The sequence below is a fragment of the Oncorhynchus mykiss genome, chromosome 13, assembly GCF_057628025.1.
Source record: "Oncorhynchus mykiss isolate SJ-2025 chromosome 13, ASM5762802v1, whole genome shotgun sequence".
Lineage (NCBI taxonomy): Eukaryota > Metazoa > Chordata > Actinopteri > Salmoniformes > Salmonidae > Oncorhynchus > Oncorhynchus mykiss.
In genome coordinates, this window is record NC_143034.1 from 37,586,154 (window position 1) to 37,611,762 (window position 25,609).

The 25,609-nt window shown below is 40.7% G+C and overlaps 1 protein-coding gene and 2 long non-coding RNA genes across 3 annotated transcripts in view; 1 reads left to right on the forward strand and 2 right to left on the reverse strand.

The window, feature by feature from the left end:
- The window catches only part of LOC149978873 (uncharacterized), a 41,112-nt gene extending 33,986 nt beyond the window's left edge, over positions 1-7,126 (reverse strand). The window contains exon 1 of the long non-coding RNA XR_016485865.1: positions 6,553-7,126. This is a non-coding gene — a long non-coding RNA (uncharacterized LOC149978873). The remainder of the gene's footprint in view (positions 1-6,552) is intronic.
- Positions 1-25,609, reverse strand: part of LOC149978871 (uncharacterized) — a 277,954-nt gene that overhangs the window by 104,627 nt on the left and 147,718 nt on the right. The window lies entirely within an intron of this gene.
- On the forward strand, positions 12,482-19,776 carry LOC110485131 (uncharacterized). Its single transcript, XM_036940704.2, has 2 exons — positions 12,482-13,066; positions 16,837-19,776. Exons 1-2 carry the CDS (start codon positions 12,718-12,720, stop codon positions 17,874-17,876), a joined length of 1,389 nt encoding a protein of 462 aa, XP_036796599.2. The 5' UTR covers positions 12,482-12,717; the 3' UTR covers positions 17,877-19,776.

Consider the following 25,609-nt stretch of genomic DNA (forward strand, 5'->3'; position numbering starts at 1 on the left):
TATCAAACAAAAGGACCATTTGTGATGTTTCTGGGACATTTTGGAGTGCCAACAGAAGAAGATCTTGAAAGGTAAGACATTAATTAAATCGCTATTTCTGACTTTTGTGTTGCACCTGCCTGGTTGAAAAATGATTTTCATGTGTTTGTATGCGGGCGCTGTCCTCAGATAATCGCATGGTGTGCTTTCGCTGTAAAGCCTTTTTGAAATCTGACACTTTTGCTGGATTAACAAGAAGTAAAGCTTTATTTTGATGTATGACACACATTTTCAAGAATGTTAAATATTTGAATAGAGTATTTTTGAATTTTGCGCTCTGCAATTTCACTGGATGTTGGCCGGGTGGGACGGTAGCGTGCCAAATAACTTAAGAGAAGTTAAAGGCAGTCAACTTAGTGTATGTAAACTTCTGACCCACTGGAATTGTGAAACAGTGAATTATAAGTGAAATAATCTGTCTGTAAACAATTGTTGGAAAAATGACTTGTGTCATGCACAAAATAGATGTCCTAACAGACTTGCCAAAACTATAGTTTGTTAACAATAAATTTGTGGAGTGGTTGAAAAACGAGTTTTAATGTCTCCAACCTAAGTGTAGCTAAACTTCGAACTTCAACTGTATGAAACAGGGAAGCCGTTAGGTAGTCGTTACTACGCTAGCCGGGAGATGCGCCTGGCTCGAGGCTAACTGGTGCTAGCGTTGGGATAAGGGCATCACCGACGTCCGGCAAAGGCCGGTTGAGGGCACATCGGGCGGAATTACGTCGGCAGACCAGACGTGATGGATCGGCGGGGTTCCGTGTCGACAAAGGGTCCAGGCCAATTGGCAAAAGAGGTATTGTAGCTTGAGTAATTTTGTTTGCTAGCCGGGAGATGCACCTGGCTCGAGGCTAACTGGTGCTAGCTTTGGGACAAGGGCATTAGCCACTATAGCCACTCCAGTGCATCCGGTGCAAAGGGCCAGAGCTTACGACAAGAATCCGGTGATGTAGTGGTTTCTAGTTGTGTTAGTGAAGAGTCTGGGAGGCATCAGCTGTGTGATCATAGGGTCCACTGAGCAGGCCGAGAGATGGGCCTGGCTCAAGGCTAGCTTCGGGGCTGGGCCACGCGGTAGCAGCTAGCTAGCTGCGATTATCTGGTGTAATGGTCCAGAGCTTACGGCAGGAATACAGTGATGTAGTGGAGAAAAACAATCTGATATGCTCAGGGTTGATATCGCGCTGTGCAGACTTGAGGTCGGACGATTAATTAGGTCCGATTTCAAGTTTTCATTACAATCGGTGATCGGCATTTTTGGACACCGATTGTGGCCGATTACATTGCACTCCACGAGGAGACTGAGTGGCAGGCTGACTACCTGTTATGCGAATGCAGCAAGGAGCCATGGTAAGGTGCTAGTTAGCATTAAACTTATCTTATAAAAAAACAATCAATCTTAATATAATCACTAGTTAACTACACATGGTTGATGATATTACTAGTTTATCTAGCTTGTCCTGCGTTGCATATAATCGATGCGGTGCCTGTTAATTTATCATTGAATCACAGCCTACTTCGCCAAACGGGTGATGATTTAACAAAAGCGATTTGTGAAAAAAGCAGTGTCATTGCACCAATGTGTACCTAACCATAAACATCAACGCCATTCTTAAAATCAATACACAAGTATATATTTTTAAACCTGCATATTTAGTTAGCATTGCCTGCTAACATGAATTTATTTTAACTAGGGAAATTGTCACTTCTCTTGCGTTCTGTGCAACAGAGTCAGGGTTGTCATGACGTTGCCCTCTTTGGGTACAGCAAGCCTTATCCCCCTCTCCCTGCCTCCTTCAATTAGGCTGCTGTGGTCAGAGAGGTCGTAAATTCCTGGAAGAGATTGTCATGGACACAGTATGGAGACAGAGTGAAGTTTCATAGAGAACAAAGGAATTTCTTCCACCTCACAGAACATGAGGTCTGAACAACATTTATGTTCCGGAGAAGGTATAAAAGATCGGTGAAGAATCCAGCTACGAACGGGTCCGTTTGTTACATTTTGGTGAGGCTCATGGGAGACGGTGCGGCCACATTACTATAACGCTGTTTATATAATAGCCTCAGATATGAGGTTTACATCTAATTGTTGTATAAGAGGAATGAGTGAGTATGATACTGTTTGTAAAATTGTGTAATGTGATTTTGGACTTTTTAATGAAGGAAACTCCAATTCCCTTTTGAGTTTAACTAAATCAGAGGACCGCCCAGGAGCCCAGTTAGGGTCGGGCATCTTGGGACAGGCCCTATTCTGCAACTCCTGAATAAAACCCCAACTTTGAGAAATTTTCACTAGACCATGTTTTTCTCCATTACGAGAGGACAAAGGTTACAGACCATGTTTTCTCTCAATCACGAGAGGACAAAGGTTGCAGACCATTGCTGAATATTTTAACCATACCACGTGGTTAAACTCTTAGACTATCAATACCGACAGAATAAGAACAAGTCTTTGATATTAATTACTTGTCAGCAGCTAGGAATTCGGAATCATTGAACGCGAAGAACGACAACCGCCGAAACAGACGTTCTATAATGAGATGAATGAATGTCACTCTGAACAATCCATTCTAACCGCGACAGAGAGAGAGAGAGAGAGAGCGAGGACGGAAACTCTCCAACAGAAACTAACATTTCAATAGCAATCAAGACGACACACTGAGCGTAAATATATATATTGATTGCAATTGTTCCCGAATGAGTGAGTGTTCATGTGCAAAGGATTATAATTTCAATTGTTATAATTATCAACTGTCTGTTGTCTTCTCAGTCGACCCCCACTTCCCTTTTGTACAACAAGCCGCCATGCCGGTTTAGCCCACTAGGGCATATTCCCCTGTCATTTCTTGTAACCATTTTTACTTTGTTTGTTTGTTTATGCATTTCTGTGAATTACTTAGTTAGTAAATAAATGATTTAAGACAATTGATGTATGGATGACTCATAGTGAAGACTGGGTTCGTGCAGATAACCAACAATTTACGATGTTTGTAATAAGACTAACATGAGGTAAAGTAAATAATTCATTAATTCGAAGACTAATTGATCAGATATAAAATATTTGAAAGTTTTATTAGGAAATTATAACTTTGTAATCTGAATATTTTCCTTGGTGCCCCGACTTCCTAGTTAATTACAGTTACATGATTAATCAGTTTAATCGCGTAATACTAATTATAGAGAAGTCTTCATTTAATGATAGTAAAGACACGACAGGGTATATGCAGCAGTTTGGGCTGCCTGGCTCGTTGCCAACTGTGTGAAGACTATTTCTTCATAAAGAAACAGCCAACGTCGCCAAACGGGGGATGATTTAACAAAAGCGCATTTGTCAAAAAAAGCACAATCGTTGCACGAATGTACCTAATCATAAACATCAATGCCTTTCTTAAAATCAATAAACAGAAGTATTTATTTTTTAACCTGCATATTTAGTTAAAAGAAATTCATGTTAGCAGGCAATATTAACTAGGAAAATTGTGTCACTTCTCTTGCGTTCATCGCACACAGAGTCAGGGTATATGCAACAGTTTGGGCCGCCTGGCTCGTTGCAAACTAATTTGCCAGAATTTTACATAGTTATGACATAACATTGAAGGTTTTACAATGTAACAACAATATTTAGACTTATGGATGCCACCCGTTAGATAAAATACGGAACGGTTCTGTATTTCCCTGATAGAATAAACGTTTTGTTTTCGAAATTATAGTTTCCGGATTTGACCATAATGACTTAAGGCTCGTATTTGTGTATTTATTATATTATAGTTAAGTCTATGATTTGATATAGCAGTCTGACTGGGCGGTGGTAGGCAGCAGCAGGTTCGTAATGGTCAAAGGTATATGGTTTAGAGAGAAATAGTCGACGCGTCATAATTCCTATAATAACATGTGGCTGAACTTGAAAGGGGTTCCTTCTTATTTTACCGTTCATGTCTTCCATAGAGAATGTCTTGATCTACTTTAAATAAGTTCTGTGTTTCGTTCAGGCTTAAACCGCCTCAGCGTTTTGATACCCATGTAAATCTCACTAGGATAAGGTAACATTTGTCAACATATTATCAGAAATCCACTCTACAATTGTTTTTATCTTCGCTTATATTGATCAGAGTTACCTTGTCCTATGGATATCTACACAGTTATAAAATTGGCAAGGTGGTGTAAGCCTACACGAAACACAGACCTTATTTTGAGTGAATCTAAAAATATCCTATAGAATAAATGAATGAAGGAACCGCTTTTCAGATTTTGCTAGAAGGTGTCATGAGGATTATGACTCACACTTTGGTAGTCAATTCTTACCATGCCCATTATTAAAATAGGATTTCCTGCATATATAAATTACAGTTTTTGTTTTCAACATTCATCACAGGTAACTTAAACTCTATTTTTATTATTCAAACAGTTGAGAGTATTTGTCTCCAAAGCAGACTCTTCAGTATCATTGTCACTTCAGAGCTGTGTGTGTGTGTGTGTGTGTGTGTGTGTGTGTGTGTGTTTTACAGATGGCAGAGAAAAGCAGAGCACCAGTGTGGGACTATTACATGGAATTGGCACCAGGGAAAGCAAGGTGTCTTATTTGTGATAAAGATGTAAGCATGGGGTCAGCAACGGTTAAATAAAAAAATACCATCAACCTGTGGAATCACCTTAAGAACACCCACCCAGAAGCCCATAAGGAAGCAATGATGAAAAAAGCAAATGCAAATTCTTCACAAGGAAAAAGTGATACAGACACGTCACAGACACCGCATGCTACAATCTTACAACTTTTTAATAAACAAGCAAAATGGCAGGACAAAGACCCAAGGGCCAAAAAGATGGATGTAGCAATTATTGAGCTGATTGCCACTGACAACCAGCCATTCACAGTGGTGTCTGATGTTGGCTTTCAGCGGCTGATTACTCTTGCTGAACAGGATCAAAGATGAATGCTAGATAAAACACGTGAAAGAGTTGTGATAAAAGTGAAGAATCTGGTGGCACTAGTGAACGCTCCACACGTGGCATTCACAACTGACTGCTGGTCAGGCACTACAGAGTCCCTGATGAACCTTACTGGACATTTTATTGATAATGTCTGGACAAGAAAGCAGGTTGTGCTGAATGTCAAGACTATGACTGGATCACACACAGGAAACTACATCAGAGAGATGTTTTTGACCATGTTGGAATACTGGGAAATCCACACAGAACGTGTAGTGCTAGTCCTCAGGGACAGTGGGGCAAACATGGTGAAAGGTATGAGACTGGCAGAGCTTCCAGACTTCAGCTACAGAGCACACACCCTACAGCTTGTAATCAATGATGGCCTATCCAGTCAGAGAGCTGTGCTAGACATTATTGCCATGTTGAAGAGCTGTGCAACTCACTTTGACCACTCTGTACTGGCCAAACAGAGGCTGAGGGCCATTCAGGAAGAGCTTGGCCTCCCCAAACACAACATCATCCAAGCAGTTCAAACTCGCTGGAACTCAACACTACACATGTTGCAGAGGATGTTTGAACAGAGGCATGCACTGAATGTGTATGCAGGTGAATACGGACACATCAGCAGTTTGTCTGCTGCACAGTGGGACATTGTCTCTAACCTAATTGAGACTCTGGCACCTATGGAGGAGGTGACACTGGAGATGAGCCACTCCAACTCTACAGCAGCATGAAGCATCCCCAGTGTGACGGTGCTGAAGCTGATGCTGCAGCAGGAGGGTTCTTCTACTCAAGGCATCAAAACTTTACGGAACACCATGTTGGACAGTCTGACAAGGAGGTTCTCCAATTCCGAGGAGACAAAGGGCCTGGTGCTGGCAATTGTCCTGGATCCACGTTACAAGAGCTATGCCTTCAGCTCAGGGACAGCACTAGAGAAAGCAAGAGTGGCTGAAGGAGGAGTCTGACCTACTAAGGAAACCAAATCCAAGAGCCACAGCGGGAAGGGACAAGTGAAGAGGAGGACCCAGATCCAGGTGCAAAAAGGCGAAGAGTCCAGGTAGATCAGCCACCCAGTCTGGTGGATAGCCTCTATGCTAGAATCCTTGGAAGCAAAGAGAGCAGGGCTGAAGTCCAGCGCAGTTTTGAAATTGAGTTTGAGCGTTACCTCACAGAGCCTGTCATTGACAGAAAGAGCGGCTGACAAACATTGGAGTAAAACAAAAAGCTTATATTTTGGGTTCTAATGGGGTACGACAGTTGAACTAAGCTCATGGGGCATTTATAAGTGAAATCTTCAAGGAACAGATGGGTACATATCATTAATGTATAAGTCCCAAAATGGATGTAACAACTGCTGATTGCCCCTTTAAGAGTATTGGGACAATCTAATAGGAGATATTGAGGACTACAGTATTTCAGGCATTGTCATTGGATGGATCTGATCAATTGGTAACGTTTTGTTGATGGTCCACTCTTGATGTTCAATGCGTTACAGTGTAGCTTCAGCCATTCCTACAGAACAACATTAAAGTGTAGAACCCCTTTACTGCATATTGGTTCAACGACTGCAGAGACGGTACTTACTGCTGTCAAACAGATCTCGAACCTCCTCTTCCTCCTCCTCTTCCAATGTGACAGTCATCTTCTCCTCCTCTTTCACTCCAAAAACTGCATTCTCCTCTTTCACTCTAAAAACTGTATCCTCCTCTTTCTCTGCTTCCTCTTGTTCTACTGTAACATCCTCCTCTTTCACTCTGAACGCGTCTTTCTCTTCTTCTTTCACTGTAACAGCCTGAACTTGTTTTTGTATTGTAACATATTTCTCTTCCTCCTCTTTGACGAGAGCTTCTTTCTCCGTTCAGCAGACCGCCTCTTCTTTATCAGCAGGAGATTAGCTTAGTGAACTCATGGTCGGGGATGTTAGCTAGTCAGCATTAGCGACTGGCCTGGTCCTAAGCTAACTTAGCAAACCAGCTAGCTGGCAAAGAAGGTAAATATATAATTAAATGGGTCAACAAGTACATACGACATAAGTGTGTTTAATATACACCAAAACAGTGTAAAGAGCGTGAATGTTGTAGCTGTGTTTGCTAGAAAGCTACCGAGGTGTCTGACTAGCTGTTGTTGTTGAAGGAGCGTCCCGTCCACTAGATTATACGTCACACTGGCAGCGTCGCCTGAACCTAAAAGACGCACATCTGCCATCTGGACTGGAGGGGGCAACGCAGTTGAACCAAACGTTTATTTTTCATTTATTTCATAAAAGTTTAATATTATATTAAGTCGTTCAAAGAGAAGCATGTGTTGATTGGTTCGTTTTTAATGAGAGAGAATTTAAAACAAACTTTACACCCACTACATATTTGCATTGAACCATACTTCTAACATGGATCATTTTGACCCCAGAGGCATATATTTTATCATAGGCCAAATGTGGTTTATTCAATTCTTCCAAATTTTTCATGACTTTGTCAATCAACTTGTTCCTAATAAATCTAATTCATGGTTTAGTGTTTCTGTATCAATATGGACTTTTAACTATTTCAAATCCTTTGGAGTCATTTTGACTCCATCCAAAAGCACCTTTGACAAATAGGACGTTTATTTCAAATCAAGATCACATTTTATTGGTCACATACACGTGTTTAGCAGATATTATTGCAGGTGTTGTGAAATGCTTGCGTTTCTAGCTCCGACAGGGCAGTAATATCTAACAAGTAATATCTAACAATTTCACAACATTTACCCAAAACACACAAATCTAAGTATTTGAATCTAGGTTTCTCTGTAGACATGATCCATCCCACCAGAGGGTGGAGGGACACATGTATCAGTGGGTTTGACCAGATTGCCACCTGCAGATATAGTGCCACTCCCATGTACTCTCCTAAGATTGGACTTTTCTATACCAGGCATCACATGACTGTGTTCCTGCCAAGGCAGCAGCTACTCTTCCTGGGGTTTATTAGTTCCTGCCGAGTAAAGTCAGAGAGCGTGCCAGCCGGTTGTGAATTAACAGGTATAAATGATGGGTTATGAATCAACAGGTATAAATGATGGGTTATGAACTAACAGGTATAAATGATGGGTTATGAACTAACAGGTATAAATGATGGGTTATGAACTAACAGGTATAAATGATGGGTTATGGACTAACAGGTATAAATGATGGGTTATGAACTAACAGGTATAAATGATGGGTTATGAACTAACAGGTATAAATTATGGGTTATGGACTAACAGGTATAAATGATGGGTTGTGAACAGGTATAAATGATGGATTATGAATCAACAGGTATAAATGACGGGTTATGAACTAACAGGTATAAATGACGGGTTATGAACTAACAGGTATAAATAATGGGTTATGGACTAACAGGTATAAATTATGGGTTGTGAACTAACAGGTATAAATGATGGGTTGTGAACTAACAGGTATAAATGATGGGTTGTGAATTAACAGGTATAAATGATGGGTTATGAATTAACAGGTATAAATGATGGGTTATGAATTAACAGGTATAAATGATGGGTTGTGAACTAACAGGTATAAATGATGGGTTGTGAACTAACAGGTATAAATGATGGGTTGTGAACTAACAGGTATAAATGATGGGTTGTGAATTAACAGGTATAAATGATGGGTTATGAATTAACAGGTATAAATGATGGGTTATGAATTAACAGGTATAAATGATGGGTTACGAACTAACAGGTATAATTGATGGGTTATCAATTAACACATCCCATCCAGGCATTTCAATACGTTCAGGATTTCTTATAGTGAGCATAACATGATAATACATGACATCTAAGTAGCTGAATATGCTTATGGACTGACAGTCTAACAGTCTGAAGGTCACAACTCATGTTATTCTGGTTAGAGACTAGTTGATTGAGGAGTGGGGATTTTTTTTTACAATCAGGAAACAATATTTCATGTTTTACTCGTACCTCCATTCTCGTACTTCCATTCTCTTCACTATCCCCTCCACTCCCAATCTCTCCCTGTCTTTACCATGTCCCGCCTGGCTTCCCACAGCCCCTGTTTAAAGAGGCTTATGAGAAGCCAGAGCAGAAACCTGTCCCTGACCGTCCCCCTCACTCTCCCTACACCTCTCTCTACCCTAGCACAAGTTCAAACAAAATTCCCTTTCACCCACGTAACAACAGCCATGCCCATACTACTCCGGCAAAGGCACAGTCCCAAAAGGTGTCTCCTCCACGCCACAAGATGGTCTTGGACAGGTGGGGGATCGAGCCAAGCTATGCCTGTACATGATGGAACGTACTGGCAAGCACTTGTAGACGGCTCAACCAATTCAGGTCCCTGAGCCTGTTGTCCAGACCGCGCGCCTGCACTCCCTCCCAGACCACTGCCGAGATGCCCACTACAGGCGCCGTACACCCTCCCTGTCTGACCTCCTCGTAAAGTGTCTGTGGTCTAAACCTACTCGGGCAACTTCAACCTCAGGGTGAGCACACAGCCACTTGGCCGCATGACCAAAGTGCCACGGCAGCTACTCCATCCGAGGACCCGTGTTAGACCACACCATTACGCTTCTCACCTGATATGAGAAGAACAGCCACAGGAAGTAACCAGACGGGTGTATTACTGGCTGAGCAATGGTCTCAGAATCCTCAGGGCCCCATTACAGAGAGAGAACCCCCCGGGCACATCCGTCCTACCACGTCATCGTCCCAAAAACCAAGTCTTCTGTGAAGTTAAGCACAGCTCCCGACACTCGGGTGAAATCCTCAAAAATGGCAAGAGACCTTGTCAGACACGAGTCCTTGCAAAGCAGAAAGGACATGTCATCTGCGTACTGCGTCAACTTAACGCAACAAGTCTTGTTGTGTTCTAAAAACCCACTATGTGCACGCTCCAGGAAAGCTCGAGCCTTCCGCTCCTACAGCTCCCTGAGTTGCGCCTTCAGGGCTGTGGATCTCTCCCAGTCGACCGACCCGCCGAGGTTGCCTGCCTCCTACTCGAGTTCGAGCATCCTTTGGATATGATCCACCTACCTCCTTTGCTCCCTTTTTCTCCTCCTACAATATCCTATAATAAAGACTCTAATCTCTTACCTTAACTAAATCCCACCACTCTACCACCCCCTCACACATGGACCGGAGGCCTTCAATCCCCCGAAACAAACCAGTAAATGATTCAATGAAAGCTCATCCAGCACATCCCGATCTAATTTCCAGTACCACCTATCCGAAGAGGCAGACTGGTGACTTCACCTGCAGGAGCACCCCGTAGTGATACAAAAAGAACAGGCTACAGCTGCCTAGACAACTGACCCATTTTGGGAATTTTGCGCCATCTGCTTTCCCGCTCTCTTCCAAAAAAGGTAAAACTGAAAAGAAAAGCAAAAACGTCTGAGAACCGTTAGCCCCCCCAAAACTTTTTTTACCGCCCTCCGCCCTTCGACTTTCAGCTAAGAGGTTACTACGGTACCTCAGTACCCAACTTGAGCTTAGCCACACAGGAGAGAAGCCTTATAGCTGTGATCAATGTGACAAGAGATACTCTCATTCAAATGGTCTGATTAAACATCAGAAAATACATGCAGGAGATCCACAAAGTGTAGAATGGCCTGCATCACCAGACCTGGGTAGTAGAACACCGAGTGTAGAATGATCTCCAACACCAGACCTGGGTAAGAGAACACAGAGTGTAGAATGATCAACACCAGACCTATATACATCAAATCACATTTTATTTGTTACATACACTTGTTTAGCAGATGTTATTGTGGGTCTAGCTCCAACAGTCCAGTAATATCTAACAAGTAATATCTAACAATACACAAAATCTAAAGGAATGGAATTAAGAATTTATAAATATTTGGATGAGTGATGTCAGAGGGGCATAGACTAAGATAAGGTAGAATTGGATAAAATACAGTAGACATATGAGTTGAGTAATACATAGACTAAGATACAGTAGAATAGGATACAGTATATTCCAGAGGTGGGACCAAGTAATTGTTTTACAAGTCACAAGTAAGTCTCAAGTCTTAGCACTCAAGTCCCAAGTCAAGACAAGCTATGGGGCGCAATCAGGCGATGTAGGCTTGTACACAATCGCCCAGGCTACCACAATTGTAGCTCAATCTTGGGTGTAATGTTCACGTTCCCGCACTGACTGGCTGTGTGGAGTCTCATTGATTTAATGTTACATTAGCCTACATGCTATACTAGCAAAACAATTCATTATATAGCTGTCGGCTATATTAGCCACGACTTACCGTTCTTTGTGCAGCTTCAAATGTCGAACAAAGTTGGAAGTTGGTGCGCCTCCGTCTGTAATTTTCTTCCCAGATGTTTTGAAAGTTCCAATCCGTTTTTTGTTGATACAGCGTCGTCTTTATATCCGAAAATAATAATTACTTAATTACATCAAGTGTTCAAATGGAAAAACGTTTGAGTTAATTTTGTTCTGACACGGTCACTTTGCCCGCTGTTTATTACCACGTTGTGATGCAACCTTTTTTTAATAACCTTTTTTATATATTTACAAACAAAAATGACCCCCGTTTTTTCTCGAACCCGGGTCTCTAGTGACGCCTCTAGCACTGCGATGCAGTACCTTAGACTGCTGCACCACTCGGGTCTATAGTGACACCTCTAACACTGCGATGCTGTGCCACCCGGGCATAACCTTTTTTTAACCAATTCTGATGTTTGTTAAAAGTGGAATTTTGACATTATTACCGTTATATCAACACACTCCCAACACCCCCAACTATCAATCTCTTTGGCACCGTAGACATCTAGTGACCACTTGATTCCACGTGACCAAACATTCCTGAGGCTGTGACTCAAATAGTCACCTGTCCCTTTTAATAGCCGGGCAATGGCACACAAAGCAAATACATTTTGGGTCTAAATTAAAGGAGCTACAATTATAATTTAATTAAATGTTTTAAATAAAATGTCCATAATATCTGCATTAATAGTGGAATGATCGTGTTTCACAATATTCCTAAACAAAAAAATGATCTCGATCTTCTATTGTGTTGTTGACTGTACGTTTGTTTATTCCATGTGTAACTCTGTTGTTGTTTTTGTCGCACTGCTTTTCTTTATCTTGGCCAGGTTGCAGTTGTAAATGAGAACTTGTTCTAAACTGCCTACCTGGTTAAATAAAGGTGAAATAAATGTTTAAAAATAATACAAAAATGTAGGAGCAGTATAGACCTAGTCTGTTCATTATATACATCTACATGATGTATTGTTACACCATGTATGAGACCTACAGTAGCTACCTACTTATTTAGATTTAGTATGACTTAATGAAACTGCCTTAAATGTGCTGTAGTAAACATTTGTTTATTCGCACTAATCAATCAACACGTTCTTGTCTTTGCATGTGTCAATATAATAGTATTATATAATTCAATCCATTTAAAATCATCTTTGTCTGAAAATAAAATATGATCCTCAACTGCGTTTCCTCTCCAGTCAGCAGACGGCGATGTGCTTCTTTCAGGCGATGCTGCCTGCTGTATAATCTAGTGGACGGTTCTTCAGAAACAGCTCGTCAACCACCTCGGTAGCTTGCTAGCCAACATAGCCGAAAGATTCAAGCTATTTATACGCTTTCGGTGTATATTAGGTACTGTGTTTTAGACACACTTCTGTTGTTAACCTATTTAATTTAATATTAATTTAATATTACGTTATTTTGTATTAGTCAGCTATAGTAGCTGGCTGGTTAAGTTAGCACTAGCCTAGTCGCTAATGATAGCTAGCTACCTAACATCCCCGAACATGAGCTCCCTAAACTACTCTCCTCCTGTTAAAGAAGAGGAGATCTGCTGGACGGAGAAAGAAGCTCTGGGGCTGAACATTGTCGTGAAAGAGGAGAAGGAAGAAGAGGATGTCACAGTTAAACAAGAAGTAGAGGGTGATGCTGTTACAGAGAAAGAGGAAGACGCGTTCAGAGTGAAAGAGGAGGATGTTACAGTAAAAGAAGAGGAGGAAGAGAAAGACGAGGATGCAGTTTTTGGAGTGAAGAAGGAAGGGGAGATTACTGTCACATTGAAAGATGAAGATGAAGGGGTGGAGATAGGAGATCTGATTAAAACCAGTAAGTACCGCCTTAAATTTGTTTTTAACTTTGGATATTCGAAGTTGGCTCATCAATACCTCTTCAACGGAGGGCCCTAGGATGATGACTGATATGTCTAGAATCAGACGACGTAGAGAACAAGCTACCCCTTGTTTTCTCCGTTCCGTTTCCAAAAAGTGACTTAACATATATATTTGAGAAGGGTCTATCTGCTGACAGCAGACTGGGGTGCACGGCATGTTGTGATTTTCATGTAGTGATGATTTACTACGCACCGTGCCCCCCAATAGTGCCATGCGAGAGTTGGGTTGGCTACACCAAATATTATGGATATACTGACAAGATGTCTCTCCGTCCTAACGAGGGGAGTCGTTGTCCACAAAGCGGCACTGCGGGTTGTCTAGCTCCCACCTATCCTTTCTTTGGATTGGTGGATTCATCTTATTATTGTAATATATTGTTTATATTCTATGAGGGTTGTTGTCCTCAACCACCTGTATTCAATGGAGAGAGATGCTAAGCTACTAGCATGAATATGCATCGCGATCTGGAGACAACTCCTATAGTGTTTTTATCAAAGTTGTCGGTATATCACGTGTCTACATAACAACTTAAGAATTACGAAACTTCTGTTAGATCAAGTAAACCTCACGTAGCAAATAAGCCATTCATTTTGTTGTTGACCAAATTCGCCACTTTCCACAATGCGTTGACAATTGTTCTCACTTGGTTACAACCTACTGTAACTTACTGGCATGACCTAGAGAGATACAACCTACTGTAACCTACTGGCATGATCTAGAGAGATAAAACCAATTGGATACAACCTACTGTGATTGCATGAGAAAATAATGGTACCAGTCAAAATGTAGTACATACAGTACCAGTCAAGTTAGGACACCTACTCATTCAAGGGTTTTAGTTTATTTTTTACTATTTTCTACAATGTAGAATAGTAGAGAAGACATCAAAACATTGAAATAACACATATGAAATCATGTAGTAACCAAAAAAGTGTTTAGCAAATCAAAATATATTTTATATTTGAGATTCTTCAATGGTGCCAGCTTTGCATTCTCTTTGCATTCTCTCAACCAGCTTCACCTGGAATGCTTTTTCAATAGTCTTGAAGGAGTTACTACATATGCTAAGCACTTGTTGGCTTCTTTTCCTTCACTCTGCGGTCCAACTCACCGCAAACCATTTCAATTGGGTTGAGGTCGGGTGATTGTGGAGGCCAGGTCATCAGACCAAAGGACAGATTTCCACTGGTCTAATGTCCATTGTTCGTGTTTCTTGGCCCAAGCAAGTCTCTTCTTATTATTGGTGTCCTTTGGAAGTGGTTTCTTTGCAGCAATATCAACCATGAAGGCCTGATGGTCCTCTGAACTGTTGATGTTGAGATGTGTCTGTTACTTAAACTCTGAAGCAAGCTTAGTGACCTCATGGTCGGAGATGTTAGCTAGCTAGGCTAATGCTAACTTAACCAGCCCGCTAGCTGACTAATAACAGCAACACCGTAAATATGAAATGAAATCGGATAACTTACTCGACGGTTGTGTTATCTAGAGGGAACTCATTAGCACGGTAGGCTCGGGCGCCTTCTTGCTGTGGGCTCAAAACAAAAGAGAAAATCATACCGGTTTGCTCCTTTCTTTTTAAAACCTTTTCGGTAGGGATGTTACATTTGATACCGACAGCTACGAGGCATGCGGCAAAATTGCTAAGCAGTATACTTCAAAGCAGTGTGCCGATGCCTGTAACACTTTATCAGCAGCATGTGATCAATGATTTCTGAAGCTTCATTTCAGAACAGAACAGTGCAGGCAACTGCAGACTAACTGATCTACAAATCACCTTGCATCATAAATAACTACTCATTATTATTTATAAATCAGTCAGCCAGTTACCATTTACCCAAAATGCAGCATGGACTTTGACGCTCTCGAACATGGCCAGTGGTTTAGTAGAAGGCATAAAAGCTATGCTGCTACGCGCTACGGTGTGGCACGTCATCTATAATAATTGTATAATTTGGCTGTTATAAATTCTGGAATTCTTAAAGCTTTGAGTAATAAAACAATTTTTGACACTATTGGTTGGAAAGCGTCAATGCTTCAGGAAGTTGTTCCCCATCACTACTTTTCAGCATTTTCTCTGTGAAGTAGACTACGGGAGTTTTGTATGTTTTTCCACCTTGGCTTACTGCTAGCGCGCTAGCTGACTGACATCTGGAATCTATCTATTTTGGATGTTGGGGATTTCCCCTGCCATCATTCTGTATGTATCTGCTCCTTTGATCTGCAGTCATGTTTTAGTTGGGTTCTAACTGGTCTCCGGTAGTTAGTGCTCCAGCTCGCTGACCATAGCTAGTTGGCTAAATAGCTGATGTCAGCTGGCCCCAAGCATACTTCCAAAGTTTTGGCAAAATGGCTTAAGAACAACAAAGTCAAGGTATTGGAGTTGCCATCACAAAGACCCGACCTCAATCCTATAGAAATTTTGTGGGCAGAACTGAAAGCAAGGAGGCCTACAAACATGACTCAGTTACACCAGCTCTGTCAGGAGGAATGGGACTAAATTCACCCAACTTTTATTGTGGGAAGCCTGTGGAAGGCTACCGGAAACGTTTGATCCAAGTTAAACAATTTAAAGGCAATGCTACCAAATACTAATTGAGTGTATGTAATTTTCTGACTCACTGGGAATGTGATGAAAAAAATAAAGCTGAATGTCAGGAATTGTGAATAACTGAGTTTAAATGTAGTTAGCTAAAGTGTATGTAAACTTCCGACTTCAACTGTAGGTACCGTTACTATGTTAAAAACAGAGGCAGGTGTTTGACTGATGTGTGTGTGGTGTTAAAGGGGAAATCTGAAATTGATCAGCTGATCCAGGAAATCATTTTCTGAATGACAGTCAAATGACAAACATCACAACATGTAACAACAACCAAAGTGCTTCTTCATTCATTACGTCGGTAAAGACAGTAATGCCGTGATCTATGTTGGATCCAACATCCCTAACAAATTGATGTTTATAATGTGTTATTGTCTGCTTGATTTACAGTAGGGTCTCGTTAGACTGTTTGGACACAGATATTTAGCTCATAATGTGTAGAGAACTGTTCCTTGATGGATAGGCTATTGTACAACACACAGAGCTATTTTCCTTTATTCAGGACATTTAGAATGACAACACATTACAGAGTTGTGGGATTATTCACAACATTATCTGGTGATCAGATTATGAAATGTCATGACAAAGACATTTTAGTTTCCATGTTTTACCTGAAATATTAAATGCTATATAGTCATGGTCTATGTTGTTGTTAGGTGAAGTTATGGGTCCTACCGTATTTCTATGGTATTGGTATAACGAGGCAGATATACTACATCCATAGCTATTGGTTTCCTCATTAGCATGGAGGAGTTTCTGCAAACAAATTGTGTGGGCATCGCCCTCGTGTGCCAATTTGATCAAACACAGAAAGGGGCATATATTGGGGACCAAAAGTCATCTGGCACACCACTTAGGATTTCAACAACTTTAACTTTTTTCTAGCCTACAATCATCGATTTTACTACTAATGTAAAGGGATACAAAATATGACTATATGACAAATATATTGTTGCTCACTTGCCTGTCTTCAGACAATTGTCAAATAATTTAACAGACATCTATTGTTGTACAACTTCATGGGTACGCTCTGGGCATCACTTTTTACCTCAGTGGATTTCTGTTGCTGTAGGCCTTTAACCATCTGTCTGACTTTGTTGTTCACACAGGAGAGAGACGGGACTATTGTGGATCCTCTGGGGAGCCTCAACAACATCACGATGCAGAGCAGAGTCTCTCCACATCAAAACATCTCAAGAAACACCTGCAAAGATCCACAGGGAAGAAATCTCACTGCTGCTCTGACTGTGGGAAGAGTTACTCAAGATCCGATTCACTTAAACTACACCAGAGAATTCACACAGGTGATAAATCTCACTGCTGCTCTGATTGTGGGAAATGTTGCAAATCTTCATCAGAACTTAAAATACATCTGAGAAATCACACAGGAGAAAAACCTTACTGCTGCTCTGACTGTGGGAAATGTTTCTCAAGATCAGATTCACTAAAACTGCACCAGAGAATTCACACAGGTGATAAATCTCACTGTTGCTCTGATTGTGGGAAATGTTGCAAATCTTCATCAGAACTTATTATACATCTGAGAAATCACACTGGAGAGAAACCTTACTGCTGCTCTGACTGCGGGAAATGTTTCTCAAGATCAGATTCACTAAAAGTTCACCTGAGAATACACACTGGAGGGAAATCTCACTGCTGCTCTGAATGTGGGAAGAGATTCAACTCTTCAGTAGACCTTAAAATGCATCAAAGAATTCACACAGGAGAGAAACCTTTTGGCTGCGATCACTGTGGGAATAGTTTTACTCAGCAAAGCAACCTAAAATCACATCAGAGAATACACACAGGAGAGAAACCTTATGGCTGTGCTCAATGTGGAAAGCGTTTTTCTCAGCAAAGCAACCTGAAATCACACCAGAGAATACACACTGGGGAGAAACCTTATGGCTGTGATCAATGTGGGAAGAGTTTTACTTTGTCAAGCTGCCTGATAGTGCACCAGAGAACACACACTGGAGAGAAACCTTTTAGCTGTGATCAATGTGGGAAATGTTTTGTTACATCTGGCAATCTGATTGTACACCAGAGAACACACACAGGAGAGAAACCTTATAGCTGTAATCAATGTGGGAAGAGTTTTACTCAGTCAAGCAGCCTAATAGTGCATGAGAGAACACACACACAGTAGAGAAGCTTCACCACTGTTCAGATTGTGGGAAAAGCCTTTCAACATCAAACACTTTGAAGCTGCACCAGAGAACACACACAGGAGAAAAATCTAATAGCTGTAATCAATATGTGAATGGTGAATGAATGAATCCCACCTAGTAAAATGTTGTTTTTTCAATGACTTGAAAACAACTTAATTTCAACCTACTTGCAGCCTATACACATGGACACAGTATAATAAATTGGTCTATAGTCAATTTTATTAACAATCCTACATCACTCCAGTATTTCTTGACAACATTTAAATGCTAATGGTCTTTATTCCACTACTGAAGAAGCATGACTCAAATCACCTCATATTTCAAACATCCAGCCTGACAAAATATACATGTTTTATTATTCCATGCATCACCACTAAGTGAATTATTGCCAATACATATTAACAAAGGGGTGAACATTTGGTGTTCATATTTACATTTAGTAATCATAATTATTTATACACCAACTGACAATTTTTGAGTACAATTATATTGACATTGTTATCCTGCTTTTATAATATCATTCTCAGATGTGCCAACCCAAATGTACTAGAGCATGACATTGGGGACTGGGCCCAGATCCAACAACATGCCTATCTAGTGAACCCTGAAAAGAGAGAGAAGCTCCACGGTGAGGTGGAAAGTTACTACGGATATTGCAGGAGTTTCCTCTTGAAATCAGATATGTCCGTGGTAAGGACAACTTGGTTGTTGATTGTCTTCAGGGGGGTGTAGTCGATCACAATTGATTTTGACTACAAGTTTTTCCGTATTGGAGATGATTTTTGTTTGAGCTCGTTCCAAGGGGACGAGAGTTCTAGAAGCTAGTGAGTTTTAGGAAGAGGAGAGTTCTAGAAGACAGTGGAGTTTTTTTTTCAAAATTAGCTTTAGGATTCTATAGAAAGAAAAAGGTCAGAAATAATACTATAGTATATTATTATTTAGAAATACATTTGATTGTTTTTAATTGTTGACAGCCAGTAGACACCATGTTAATATTGTAGAATGTGAAGCATTGTAGTTGATTATAATGTGAAATGGAAGTGTTGGTGGTGTGCAAACCTTTCCATCAAAAATGTAGGATATATTTGTTATTGTCTTAAGGGGAATGTGTTACTGGCTTTGGTTTTTCCATTTATGTTTTGAGTTTGGACTTTAGCGCGTTAGCACATTTCGCTCATTAGCACGTATAGCTTGTTAGCACGTAGGGCGCACTGATTGGTGTCACCTCGTTAGTCAGTATGTGTTACACCAGTTCTTTTGTTTGCCTCTTCTTGGGCAGATTTAATGGGTCTCGTGGTGGGGGACTTTTATGTCCCAGTTGTTATTACTAGTCAACTTTCAGTGGACACTGATAGCAAAAATTGCAAGATTATGTTATAATACTTTTATTGCATCAAATGGTTGTTTTATGCAACAGAATAGAGGGTTCTTATAACTATTGTGTCTGTGTTCTACTGAGGATGGGCCTCTGGGAGAAAACACTGACAGGAGATTTACAATGTATTTTGGGTGATAAATCCTAAAGAGACCACATTCCAGAGCATGAGTTAATATTCTATATGGTACCAGGGAGAGATGACCCCAGGGCCAGACCCCTGGTCTCTACACAAAGACTACTGTTTTTATAGCAGATACTGTCTGCTGAGAATTATAACTCTTTCATACAAATCTTAACCTTGTGACCCGTTCTATACATCTGTTGTTCATGTAGGTTGAGAGGGGTGTTTCTTGGCTATAAAAGACCTTTGTACTTTCATCTGGGGGTGATTCGTCAACCAGCCATCATTATCGCAGAGCACTCAATTGATTCACTTTATACGTGTGCGTTGTATTGCCCTGCTCCCATATTAAGTGAATAAAGATTTAGTTTAAGAATAACTCTGACTTGTGTGATAAGTTTGTCTCAATTGATTTTAAAGAAATGAACAACCACATTTCGCGATGGGGATGTGAATCTTCACTTGGTGACTCACGACCTGGTAAATGACTCCTGATGGTAAATTATCAACGAGGGATCCCTCTAATTTGGTGTCCCAGAGAGACACTTCGGGAACGGAGCAAATGGACCCACCTTTGATCTGAGAGGCAGCGAGCAGAGTGGATACCACATCTCAAGCGTAGTTTAAAAAAAAAGAAAGGTGAGCGAAACAAGTGGAGTTTTTAGAAAAGCCTCGTAGGCTCTTGTCATGAGAATTTTCTCCCGATGTTCTAACCGAACTATTTTATAGCTTTGACCAATTCACCCGAGGTTGTAAATCCCGGATTCAAAATAAGAATTAGGCAAAGTCTCAGATACTGCAAAATGTTAATTCTTTATTCAGAGAGCTCTGAAGTCAAAAATACAAACAGTCATATTATAACACACATTTATATGTTTAAAGTAATGACTAAGGACTCCACCCTGAAATCATATAATTGTATGAAATGTGATAGTCATAATTCCATAATGTGTGTGACTAGACCATTGTGTCACTATGAGGTAATGTGAGAGTTGAGACAAGAAAGGACAACAGGAAAGAGGCCCCTTCAAAGGTCCCTCTAATCTAGGGAGGAGAGGAACGGCTAGAAACTGCCAGGCTGGTAGAAAAGTGATTAACTGTGTGTGTTAATCTTGTGCGTCCCGTCCACAAGATTACACGTCACAGTGGCAGAATCACATTAAAGACGCACATCGCCATCTGCTGACTGGAGTTGGTATCGCAGCTGAGAAAATACTTTCAGACAAAAAGCTAAAAAGCGACTGCCCCTAAAAACCAACGACTCCCTTCGAAAACGGGCGATGTGGCATCAGGAAGATTTATTATAGTGTAAAAATGTACTACAAAGTGTAGCTAAATATAATAACTTTGGTCATGCCCACTCAGCAGGTAACGTCAAATTATGGCCGATATAAAATAGTAATCCCAAATCGGGCTGTGTATAACTATGTAAATGTCTCTCAGACAAGGTGACTTTTATCAATATACACTCTAAAAGTAAAGGTTCCTGGAGTATCCTTTAGGGGTTCTTAAAATTGAAACTGTGGGGGAACCCCTAAAAGTTATTTGAAGAACCTTCTGTGGGAACCCCGATAAGATCTTTGAAGAACCCCTTATAATGGTTCCTCAAAGAACCTTTTGGGGTTCATTTTTTAAACTCCCTGTCCCCCCTCCTCCCTCCATTATAAAAACATATTTTAATAATAATAATAACAATATTGATTTAAATAATTCATTGTTTTTTTAGTGGCACCACAAATGTGAATTAATATTTACAAAACACATTACAAAATTGCAACATTTCTGCAGACATGTCAGACCATAATAAATAATACATTTATTTTGTATAGTGCTTTTCATGACATTTAAAACCAATATAAATGATGTACAATAAAAACAACATACATTAAAAAAGAATCATAGGTAAACTAACAATATTGTAGACTTGATGCTAAATACAGATTTTTCAGCTTTAGTGTGTATATCATATTCACTTAGTTATGTTAGGAAGTTTGTCATCTTTATGACCGGCCCTGGTAACTTCACCCAACTTCTCTTATCCCCAGAACACAGTAACTTAACAACATAAGTGTTTTCTGACATTTTGGGGAAATTTAAGAGAAAATAAAAAATTCAGCCCTAGCAGAGCCCCAAGTCCCATGAGGACGTCCTCGAGGGCGAGGATGTTCTCCCCATCAAAGGCCAGCGGGATTTCACTCTCATGGTGAAATGGATTTCCGCCGAGCGGTGAAATCTGTGTCAACAAAAGTAAGGAAAGATTAATACACATACAATTACAAAGAACATAAAAAATGTTCAGCTGTAGTTTTATTTAAGCATGAAGAAACATATGATTTGTGCAAAGGCATACCTTGGGTCCTCTTTGAAGAGGTTGGGCAAGAGTAAAATCGCTGCTGTGGTCTCCAGTCCTAGTAAAGTAAAGCAATGATCTTACTACATTTGCTAATTTTATTACAAAATACATTAGAGAAAGGGAAGGAATAAGAGCAAATACCTCTTCTGTATTGTCCTTCAGGGACTGTCAAAATAGCAGGACGATGTCCTCACCCCTGCCTCGCCTCTCTACCTCTGAGGGTCCTTGAATTCTCTTTTTGTCTATATCCATTCCATGGACTTGATTCATTTATAAGAAGATCTGAAAAGATAATTTGCACACATTTGTATGCTAATATATGTCAGTTAGTATTGACTGCTATGCAGGTTAAATGTACACTTCAAATGCAGCTGTCCTACAACATATCTGTTCCTTCTTCTTCTTGATCCCAATTGCATTGTGTCCATGTTCTATCCTATACGAATTTCAAAGGACGAGAAAATGTGCCAAAGAATAGTCTTAAAAGCATTAATATATATATAAAATAAATATTGAAAGATAAATGGCATCGACATACAATGTAATGCAAAATAGAAGAACATATTGGAGAAAGCATTAGCCAATACAGTACTGCCATACAGTAACAGTACTGCCATACAGTAACAGTACTGCCATACAGGCCTAATATCACATTTCAAGATATCTTTGTACACAAATTGTTCAATATTTCATCAGGCTGACTTTAAAGACTATACGCAACATTTTGCTGAAGGGCATTTATACAGAAGAGGTAGTCCAGATAATGTATTAAACACCATCATGCATTTGAATCCCATCTACAGCTTTCATCTAAGCTATTCATTTCCTTCCACAAGGGGGCAGACATGTAACATTTCCAAAATGGGATAGTATTGTACATGTAATGTTTCCGAAATGGGATAGTATTGTCTATGTAACGTTTCCAAAATGGGATCAGTATTGTACATGTAACGTTTCCAAAATGGGATTGTATTGTCCATGTAACGTTATGCCCCCTTGTGAGTTAATAGTATTACATGCTGTAGCAGGCTATATAAAGAGGAAGACCTCCACTAACGATTCAGTTCGTTGTAACATCTTGTCTGGACAGGTCACCGTTCTTAGTTAGTTAGTTAACAAAGTCCAGCAACAACGGAGGTTCCTCGATGAACCCACCTTCTAACAAGTTCTTTGAAGAACCTTTTGGGGCTGTTTTTCATTGACCAACAACCCTACGGTTCTTAAAGGGATCTGAGAACAACTCCAGTTGAACCCTTCATTTTTAGAGTTGCAGTCGGCTCTATTTACTCTCAGATTCAAACATGCTGATTAGCATCAACAATCAAGTCAGCTGCTGCTGTTCCAATACAGTATGAGGTGAGACGGTGAACTGATGTTGAACCGGCAGTCAGCTGCTGCTGCTCCAATGCAGTATGAGGTGAGACGGTGAAATGATGTTGAACTGGGCAGTCAGCTGCTGCTGCTCCAATACAGTATGAGGTGAGACGGTGAACTGATGTTGAACTGGGCAGTCAGCTGCTGCTGCTCCAATACAGTATGAGGTGAGACGGTGAACTGACGTTGAACCGGGCAGTCAGCTGCTGCTCCAATACAGTATGAGGTGAGACGGTGAAGTGACGTTGAACCGGGCAGTCAGCTGCTGCTGCTCCAATACAGTATGAGGTGAGACGGTGAACTGATGTTGAATCATAATGATTAAGTTCATTAAAATTAATTTGTGAAACTGTTAAAAAATAGTATATGGCATATTAAATATATTACTCTATTGTTATCATATATAAACAACATGGAATATTGTACACCATATTAGCATCAACATACATTATTGTTTCATTCAATTTCACATAAAGGATATTTCATATTTTCAAGGTCAAACGTCAGAACCCATCACGTGCTATGTAAAAGAGACAGAACAATGCACAATGGTCAATGCTATCTGGGATCCTTGGCACAATCCCTACCCTAAACCCCTATCGTAACCATTTTAAATGTCAACTTCAACGGGCTAGGGACGTCCCAAGGATCTATCTCTACCTGAAAATACATGATCTAAGTGATTGATAGTTGGTATTCAGCAGTCATAAAGCCTAAATTACTTTAATGAACTACTTTAATAAACTACTCTTTGTTATTACCCGAGCCATTGCCTGTTCACCCCGGGTATCATCCAGAAGGCGAAATCAGTACAGGTGCATCAAAGCTGGGACCGAGAGACAGAAGCTGTTTTTCAATCTCAAGACCATCAGACTGTTAAATAGCCATTGCTAACACAGAGAGGCTGCTGCCTACATACACAGACTTGAAATCATTGGCCACTTTAAGGAATAGAACACTAGTCACTTTAATAATGTTCACATACTCATTTCATATGTAAAGTGGGGCAAAAAAGTATTTAGTCAGCCACCAATTGTGCAAGTTCTCCCACTTAAAAAGATGAGAGAGGCCTGTAATTTTCATCATAGGTACACTTCAACTATGACAGACAAAATGAGAAAAGAAAATCCAGAAAATCACATTGTAGGATTTTTAATGAATTTATTTGCAAATGATGGTGGAAAATAAGTATTTGGTCAATAACAAAAGTTTATCTCAATACTTTGTTATATACCCTTTGTTGGCAATGAAAGAGGTCAAACGTTTTCTGTAAGTCTTCACCAGGTTTTCACACACTGTTGCTGGTATTTTGGCCCATTCCTGCATGCAGATGTCCTCTAGAGCAGCGATGTTTTGGGGCTGTTGCTGGGCAACACGGACTTTCAACTCCCTCCAAAGATTTTCTATGGGGTTGAGATCTGGAGACTGGCTAGGCCACTCCAGGACCTTGAAATGCTTCTTATGAAGCCACTCCTTTGTTGCCTGGGCGATGTGTTTGGGATCATTGTCATGCTGGAAGACCCCGCCACGTTTAATCTTCAATGCCCTTGCTGATGGAAGGAGGTTTTCACTCAAAATCTCACAATACAAGGCAGCAGGCAGCAGCTACTCTTCCTGGGGTTTATTATGGATCCCCATTGGTTCCTGCCAAGGCAGCAGCTACTCTTCCTGGGGTTTACTATGGATCCCCATTAGTTCCTGCCAAGGCAGCAGCTACTCTTCCTGGGGTTTACTATGGATCCCCATTAGTTCCTGCCAAGGCAGCAGCTACTCTTCCTTGGGTTTTTTACGGATCCCCAGTAGTTCCTGCCAAGGCAGCAGCTACACTTCCTGGGGATTTATTATGGATCCCCAGTAGTTCCTGCCAAGGCAGCAGCTACTCTTCCTGGGGTTTACTATGGATCCCCATTAGTTCCTGCCAAGGCAGCAGCTACACTTCCTGGGGTTTATTATGGATCCCGAGTAGTTCCTGCCAAGGCAGCAGCTGCTCTTCCTGGGGTTTATTATGGATCCCCATTAGCTCCTGCCAAGGCAGCAGCTACTCTTCCTGGGGTTTATTATGGATCCCCATTAGTTCCTGCCAAGGCAGCAGCTACTCTTCCTGGGGTTTATTATGGATCCCCATTAGTTCCTGCCAAGGCAGCAGCTACTCTTCCTGGGGTTTATTATGGATCCCCATTAGTTCCTGCCAAGGCAGCAGCTACTCTTCCTGGGGTTTATTATGGATCCCCATTAGTTCCTGCCAAGGCAGCAGCTACTCTTCCTGGGGTTTATTATGGATCCCCATTAGTTCCTGCCAAGGCAGCAGCTACTCTTCCTGGGGTTTATTATGGATCCCCATTAGTTCCTGCCAAGGCAGCAGCTACTCTTCCTGGGGTTTATTATGGATCCCCATTAGTTCCTACCAAGGAAGCAGCTACTCTTCCTGGGGGTTAATTATGGATTTATTATTGTGGAAAAACAAACATCTAATTTCAGTACCAGC